Below are 8,682 nucleotides of genomic sequence, written 5' to 3'. Positions count from 1 at the left end.
TCACTTCCATTAGGGAATACTGTTGCCTTGCAGGGGTGTACCTGGCCCAGAGCATCACCCTGTCTCCGCCAACTTGCCTTCTTCCCATAGTGCATGCTGGTGCCATCTCTTTCCCAGGTTAACGATGTACACGCACCCGGCCTTCCACATGATGTAAAAGAAAATGTGATTTATCGGACCAGGCCACCTTCTTCCATTGCTCCGTGGTCCAGTTCTGATGCTCACCTGTCCATTGTAGGCTCTTTTGGCAGTGGACAGAGGTCAGCATGGGCACTCTGACAGGTCTGTGGCTACACAGCTCCACATGCAGCAAGCTGCAATGCACTGTGTTTTCTGACACCTTTCTATCATAGCCAGCTTTAACTTTTCAGCAATTTGTGCTACAATAGCTCTTCTGTGGGATCAGATCAGATGGACTAGCCTTCACTCCCCACACGCATCAGTGAGCCTTGGGTGCCCATGACCCTGGGCACCGGTTGTCCTTCACTGGACCACTTTTGGTAGGTACTAACCACTGCATACCGGGAACACCCCACAAGGCCTACCGTTTTAAAGATGCTCTGACCCAGTCATCTAGCCATCACAATTTGGCCGTTGTCAAAGTCTCTCTAATCCTTACGCTTGCCCCTTTTTCCTGTTTCCAACACATCAACTTCGAGACCCGACTGGTCACTTGTTGCCTAATATATCTCAACCCTTGACAGGTACTATTGCAACGAGATAATCAATATTATTCACGTCACCTGTCAGTGATCATAATGTTATGGCTGATCGGTGTATATGATTAGTCTGAAGTAATATCAGCTACTGGAAAAAGTCTGAAGAGAAATAGTTAGTAAAATTAAATGTCATGTATTGATCTAAAGCTTTGTTAAGGTATTAATTATCTTAAATTCCCGGCCTAGAGCTCTCACACAAAAGTTGCTATGGTTCAATCAAATGAAATAAAAGATTGTTCTAGATTGCAGTATTTCTTTTGGGAGACAGAGCCCCAACTCATTTTATTTTTCAAACTAATGACACAATTGGTTTGAGAAGAATAAGAGTGCATAATGAGTTTATTAATCATTAGACAGATAAACAGTACCAATACAGTGTAACGTATAAATAAACTGTAACTGGCAGTTTATTTGGTGTACCAGTACAGGAACTAATAAAAAGTAACCTAGTATAATGTGTTAGAGAAGATTTCATCACTGCAAGACCAAGTGTGAAACACACACCCACACTAACAGAGACAGAGACAGAAATTAACTCACACCCACACACAGAAAGAGCCACAATACACATCCACTTTCACACAGAAACACAGCTGGAGTGTGTGTTAGTACTTTACTACACACACTCTCACTGGACACAAAGCAGTCAAACTGCACATGCTACCAGTCAAAAGTGGTTCAGCAATTTTCATTATTTCCTTTTATTTAAATAATAATTCTGTTGGATAAGCTGGGCCATGCAAACTATAGTCTACAAATCAGTTACTCAGCTTAGTTGTTATAGAGAATCAAGAAGGATATAAAAGTATTTTAAGTGATCGCTAAGCATACCATGTAACCATGTGATCTGTAACCATGTGACCCATTCAGGGTCACAAAACAGACATTAACATATGAACATCTATATAAATGTTTTACATTAATATTAACAAAATAGTCCCATTCACAATAAACTATTTGTTAGGGACCATGATGCTTTCCTTTCTGAATTTCCAGTTTAAGTGTACCAGTCTAGCAACTAATAAACTGGGAATTTGATGTATATCCTTTAAAAAAAATTATTTGAAACTGGCTTTAAATGCTAAATTGTGAAAAGTTCTGTAGTGCTATTCTACGAAACTGCCAGGAACAGCACTTAGTTAGCCAGTCACAGTTAGTTAGCTCAGTCTGTGATGTCAGAGTTTCCCATCATAAATCTTTGGCACACAGTGAGACCTGCTCAGTTTGACCATCTGACAGTGTAGTAAGAGGAGACATACTATACACAGACCTCAGACTGAAGATGATGATACTGATGTGGATTACAGTGATGCTTTTTAATAAAATTGGTAAGTGTTTATGGACATGTTCTTGATCATATGCAGGTTGTCATGATAAGGATTATTTATTGTAATCGATGGCTTGACATGGCTCGTCATGCACATAACCGGAGAAAAACAACATTTTATTAACACACCCCTTATTATATGACAGTCTCTGTGTATAACAGGTAGAATAAAGTTGTGGTACATTTATTTGTTCCTGTTTCAATTTTTACAATTTTGAGATTAGATTCTGCACAGATCAATGATATCAATCAGCCGAACCCAATGATCACTGCTGAAGTTGGTGATAACGTGACTCTGCACTGCTTTAGACTGAGAGAGGAAAATACTGAACCCATCGTCTGGTACAAGCAAAAAGTAGGACACGAGCCTTGTGTAATGGTCACAGTTCAACAGGAACCCAATTATGAAGATGAGTTCAAGCCACCAAAATTCAGCATCGAGAAAAAAAAAGCAAGCTGCCATTTAAAAATTGCTGACGTGGAGCCATCAGATGAAGCCATGTATTACTGTGGACTTAGAAAATTTATAATGAGGTTTGGAAAAGGAACATTTTTATCAGTGAAAGGTAAGAATTTATGCAGTTTTTGCCAATTGACATTGTTTATCTATACATTATATATATATACATATACATACACACACACACACACACACACACGTTATGTGTGTGTTAAAGTATTTCACTATACATTGTATTTGGATGTACAGGGTGTCCCACAAGTCTCCATATACAGTGGACTGTGGTTGCAAGCACCACATTGGTTGTGCCTCCTTCAGTGGACGTTCATGGACGTCCACTTCTCGGTTGGTCCGCAACACTTCTGGTGTTTTATTAACAAAATCAGAGTTTGGCAACAGTGTTGTGTGTGTGTGATGTGCTTGCTATGTTTCCTGTTAAAGTCCATCGCAACCTTGCGACAGCTTCCCGATAGAGCCATGAGAATGATTTCAAATTGTTCTTCTTTTGTCTTTTTAAGAAAAGGATTTCTTAAAGGCTATCTGAAAAAAAAAGAAAAACTAAGTATGAAAAATTTTGGAAGACATTTTGCTGAAGAATGTTAATTTCTCCTATGTACAGAGACTTTTGGGACACCCTGTATTGTCCATTTGTATGACTTTACATTTGTTCCTAAGAATTGCAGTAAACTATGTATATAATATATATTACAAACTTGTGTCAATGCTCTAGAGTGCTATGTTGAGCTTGGGTCCTCCAGCAGAGGCAGTGCCAGTCCCAGTTATTAAATTATACTCAATGATTGAAATAATGTGCTATAACTGAATGTACGTCCTTTATGGACTGTTGTTGGTCTAAGTGTCAAATAAACAAACTAAGATCCCACACTGTCTATATTACACTGAACAGGTGATGGAGATGTAAAAGTGTCAGTGTTGCAGAGCAGCGTGATGGACTCGGTTCCTGCAGGAGCGTCAGTGACTCTGCAGTGCTCGGTTCTCTCTGAGAGCAGAGCAGCAGATCTCCAAGTGCTCTGGTTCAGAGCTGCTCCATCACAATCCCATCCTCAAATCATTTACACTCATCACAACAGCAGCCATCAGTGTGAGAGCAGCTCTTCTACACACACCTGTGTGTACAGCTTCTCCAAGAACATCCTCAGCCTCAATGATACTGGCACTTACTACTGCGCTGTGGCCGTGTGTGGGAAGATTGTTTTTGGGAACGGGACACGAATACAGTTGGGTAAGAAAACATTCTCTTACTCAGAGTATGCATATAATAGATTCATAGTAAAATTTTGTTTAGCTTTTAATATAGATATTTTGATTGCTATCAATATAATGACTATCGTTATAATCACAGGGCAGTATAGTTACTTTATGTCTACATGAAATGTGATGTACTGTATCATTGTGGTTTTTTTGGTACAGAAAAATCCTTGGATCCAGTAGTGATCATTCTCGCTGTAGCTTTGGGAGTGTGTATGTTTGTGATCCTTGTTCATGTTGTAAGCTGTAAAGGGAGAAACTGTGAATATTGCAGTGGTGAGTCTTCAGTAAGGTTGTGTATCTGAATATTCTGTAATACAAACAATTCTTATGTGTGTGGTGGGCTGGGAAAACCCTTAACATGGCAAAATTGGCATTTTCTACCACTTATAGTTATTAAAACTAATAGGCTTTCCTGAACTGAAACCTATTTCTCTTTTGCATGCATCTCAATCACAAGTAAAGTTCTAACATTTAAAAATTTTGTTTATCACCAAAAAGTGAAAAAGGAGAAAACTACATTTAAAGATTTCAGTCCAATTCCACTTAAGTACACCAACACACTTATTGTCTAAAAGCCACAGATTTAATTAATTTGCATTATTCATAGACTAAAATCCCGCCTCTGCCCTGAGTGCATGGAGTTTGCATGTTCTCCCTGTGCTTCGTGGGTTTTCTCCCCAGTCCAATGACATGCGTTGTAGGCTGATTGCCTGTAGTTTGTGAATGAGTGTGTGTGATTGTGCCCTGAGATGGACTGGCACCCCGTCCAGAATGTCCCCTGCCTTGTGCCCTGCGTCCCCTGGGATAGGCTCTAGGCTACCCTGCAGTATCCCTGTGTAGGATAAGTGGTACGAAGAATGGATGCATGGAGATGTTAAAGGCTGCTATATAGTGCGATAGGAAAAAACCCAATCCTCAAAACTTGATTTTCCATCATTATGAGTTGTTTTTCCCCAGACTGCCACACATTCACTCACAGTGATTCCTCATTAAGCAAGAATATATACAGTATATAAAATCTGGCTCTCAACATAAAAATAATGATTATCTTTACAGAGAGATCTCGAGATTCTGTAGTAAAGAAAACACCGAATCAGGTAAGTAATGCTGAGCCTACATATTATTAGTATTATTATTAGCACTTTTTTAGGTTTCCAATAAAGAAGCCTTGAGTTGGATTTATTTTCCTGTAATTTAAGTGATTACTGAAAAGATACCTGAAAACGTTTTATCCTTCTTAAACACAGAGCTCAGTCAGTAATAGTAGTCCTGTGAGAATTGACCTAAACCTCATAATAGATTCAGATGAAAGCTGTGTCTTGACTTTATCCTGTCCAAATTACATTACCAGGAAAACTAATCCAGCTCAAATAAGGCTAAATGTTGCAATATGCTAATATTTCCATCAGTTAGATAGCTGTCATTTGCAATTAATCTTTCATATTCATTCCCACAGAGCCGTGATGCTGTAGAGCTGAATTTTGCTGCCTCACACTTCAATAAAAAAAGAGGAACGAGAGAACGAGCTTGTGATAATTTGTATAGTGAAGTGATTTACTCTCCTCTTTCTTAGATCATAAATTTCTGAGATTTTCTGATGTTAATTACTCTCATATTTGTAATGTTTAGCCTGATTGGAAATCAGGAGAATTCTATGGTTTATTAACACCATGGAACATTAACAGTTGTTGATTTAAAAAAAAAACAAAAAAAAAACCTGTAACTGATGTCAAGGTCTCCCAAGTATTACAGAATTGTTATGAGAATAAAAACTTTGTTATACACATCAGTGTGTCTGTTGCAGTTAAAGAGTACCAGCTGAAAGCACAAAACCTTTCTCCTTGTCTTTTAGCTAGTATGTTAGCCAGTGTGCTATAGGGATGTAACACCAAATCAGCATCTGTGATATTTTTGTACATAATAAAATATTTCTTTGTAAATAAAGACATTTTTGTGAAACTGAGTCATTTCATATATTAAAGACTTGAAGGCTGCACTTTTTCTCTAGTTAATAAAGCAAAGGTCAACAAAATGAGGATGAGGGAGGCTACAATGAATAATGAATAAATAAATAAATAAATAAATAAATAAATAAGTACATAAGTAAGTAAACAAATGCAGCACGGGAGCAGTATGTAGCATTATCGTCTCTTAGCTCCAGGGTCCCCAGTTTGTTCCTGAGCTCGAGTTACTGTATGGTGTTTCACATGTTCTCCCCGTGTCCTTGTGGGTTTCTTCCAGGTTCTCTTGTTTCCTCCGCCCTCCTAAAAACATGACAGTAGGTGAACTGGATAAGATAAATTGTCCCTAGGTGTGAATGAGTGTCTGAACGTGTGTGTTCATGGTGCCTTGTGATGGACTGGCATCCCATCCAGGGTGTATTTCCACCTTACATCCAGTGTTCCCGGAATAGACTATGGATCCACTGCAACCCTGTTAAAGATAAAATGATTACTGAAAGTGAATGATGAATAAAAAAAAACCCAAAGCAGGTAATATAAGAAAAAAACGCAATGATTTTTCACAAAACCCACCAAATCCGTAAAACAGAGTCCATGTTTTAACAGCTTTCTTGTTGCATGAGGATGCCAAAAGTATGTGGACACCCTGACCATCACACTCACATGTGCTTGTTGAGCATCTAATTTCGGATTTATTCCCCCTACAACACCAGATGTTTTGCAGAGGAGAGTGTGGATTATTTAATACTATAATTGTATAATTGGTATGCTGGTAATCTCCATCATATCCTGTGAGAAAAGAGTTAATATAATATAGATAGTCAATATAGAGACACTTTCTGCACTATATGGCCAAAGGTTTGTGGACACCTGACCATCACACCTACATGTGCTTGTTGAACATCTCATTCCAGATTTAGTTCCACTTTGCTGTTATAATAAGCTCCACTCTTCTGGGAAGCTTTCCACTAGATTTTGGAATGTGGCTGTTAGGATTTGTGTTCATTCATCTACAAGAGCATTAGTGAGATCAGGCACTGATGTTGGGTGAGGAGGTCTGGGGTGCAGTCAGTGTTCCAGTTCATCCCAAAGGTGTTCAGTGGGGTTGAGGTCAGGGATCTGTGCACGACACTTGAGTTCTTCCACTCCAACCTTAACACACCATGACTTCATGGATCTTGCTTTGTGCACAGGGGCATTGTCATGCTGGAACAGGTTTGGGCCTCTTAGTTCCAGTGAAGGGAAATTGTATGCTACAGCATACAAACACAATCTATACAATTGTGTGCTTCCAACTTTGTGGCAACAGTCTGGGGAAGAACTACATATGGGTGCGATGGTCAGGTGTCCACATACTTTTTGCCATATAGTTTATATTAAATATTAGACGTTCTACACAATTGTGTGCTTCCAACTTTGTGGCAACAGTTTAAGGAAGAACCACGTGTGTGTGTGTGTGTGTGTGTGTGTATGTGTGTGTGTGTGTGTGTGTGTGTGTGTGTGCGATGTTCAGGTCTCCACAAAATGTTTGGCCATACATACACTATATGACAAAGGTTTTCTTGGAGCTTGTACTACATCTACTAAAGGCTTGAACTATTATATAATATTTTTAAAACATATAATTTTTTTAAGTACTGGAGTGTGGTCTTAATCAGCAGCAATCAGTAAAGTCACAAAGAACAGCTTGAAAGTTATATTTAATTGAGTGACATTTGTTTAAACCTTTCCAATTATTCTAAATTGATTTCCTGATTTCGTTACATTTCTTTTGTTGCCTGAAGGTAAAATGGGTAAAACAATACAAAGTAATAGCACTCTACAGGTTACATAGACTTCTGGTGAACAACTGAGTGACCAAAACAGAAACCTGCAGCTAGAAAGGAAAGTCTACATAGAGAACTTGTGACTTGTAGCAGCCAATCAGAAGGAAGTCTCCAGTACAAAATACTTGGTGCTTTTGTCATTTGGCTACTTTGCTATGCTCAACCTGAGTGTCATTTCAACTCTGAAGATGTCTGCACTCTGGATTCTTTTCTTATCTCTTTGCTTAATATGTAAGTGCTTAATGGCTTTCATGAAAATAAGTTATAGGTGATGAACTCTCCTTAGTGAATTGAATTAGTTTTAAACTTCACCCACTGTTTCTTGTTGCATTGTATCTCATTTTGAATTATTTTCTTGCTCCAGCCCAATCTGTGGATTCTTCCGGACCATCATTTATCTCTGTGAAGATCGGAGAAGGTGTTACTCTCAACTGTCCATTTGTGGGGGGTCGTGGTGTACTAGATCTTGTCATTTGGTACAAACAAATATTTGGAGAGATGCCTCAGAAAGTGGGAGAAAGATTATCATATACGGATGTCAGAATTACCCCCAAGTTCAAAACATCAGGATTTAAAATGGAGGTGACTGATAACAGCATTTCTCTGATAATTCCACATGTAAAAAAAGAACACAGAGGACTTTACTACTGTGGACAGTTTAGCTGGGAGAATGTGACACTATCCAATGGAACGTTCTTGGCCGTATCAGGTAATTAACTAAATCAAATCTGCTTATGCATGCATAGATGACATATTTCACCTAATTACTGCCATTTTAGGAATTTAATTTTTTTTTATTATAGCTGTTCTTAGAGTCCCATCGAGCTCAAATTTGAAAACATTTTAAATCTGTCGAACTGTGTGACTACAACATCATTGTACATAATTTAATGTCTACAAAAGTACAACATGAAAATCAACATGAAAATCAAGAGCCCCAAGTGGTTGAAAAAATATACCACTTATATAAAATATATATAACTTTAACAAAAATTTGATATTTTGTTAAAGTTTTCTTTTGCAACTTTTATTGGTTTAATTTAATTAATACTTACCAAATTTAATCAAACATTATGGCTATAAATATCTTTAAAAACGTCCCTTGGGTACGCAGTGG

General features: G+C 38.1%; 1 protein-coding gene across 1 annotated transcript; it reads left to right on the top strand.

Annotated features, from left to right (window-relative positions):
* The first annotated feature begins 1,957 nt into the window (after positions 1 to 1,957).
* On the top strand, positions 1,958 to 5,662 carry LOC117597652 (uncharacterized). Its single transcript, XM_053235570.1, has 6 exons — positions 1,958 to 2,047; positions 2,271 to 2,612; positions 3,414 to 3,749; positions 3,938 to 4,051; positions 4,835 to 4,875; positions 5,235 to 5,662. Exons 1-6 carry the CDS (start codon positions 2,002 to 2,004, stop codon positions 5,349 to 5,351), a joined length of 996 nt encoding a protein of 331 aa, XP_053091545.1. The 5' UTR covers positions 1,958 to 2,001; the 3' UTR covers positions 5,352 to 5,662.
* Positions 5,663 to 8,682: the final 3,020 nt, after the last annotated feature.

Source organism: Pangasianodon hypophthalmus, chromosome 7 (assembly GCF_027358585.1).
Source record: "Pangasianodon hypophthalmus isolate fPanHyp1 chromosome 7, fPanHyp1.pri, whole genome shotgun sequence".
Classification (NCBI taxonomy): domain Eukaryota; kingdom Metazoa; phylum Chordata; class Actinopteri; order Siluriformes; family Pangasiidae; genus Pangasianodon; species Pangasianodon hypophthalmus.
The sequence above is the reverse complement of the archived record's forward strand: the minus strand, read 5'-3'. Positions and strand labels throughout refer to the sequence as shown.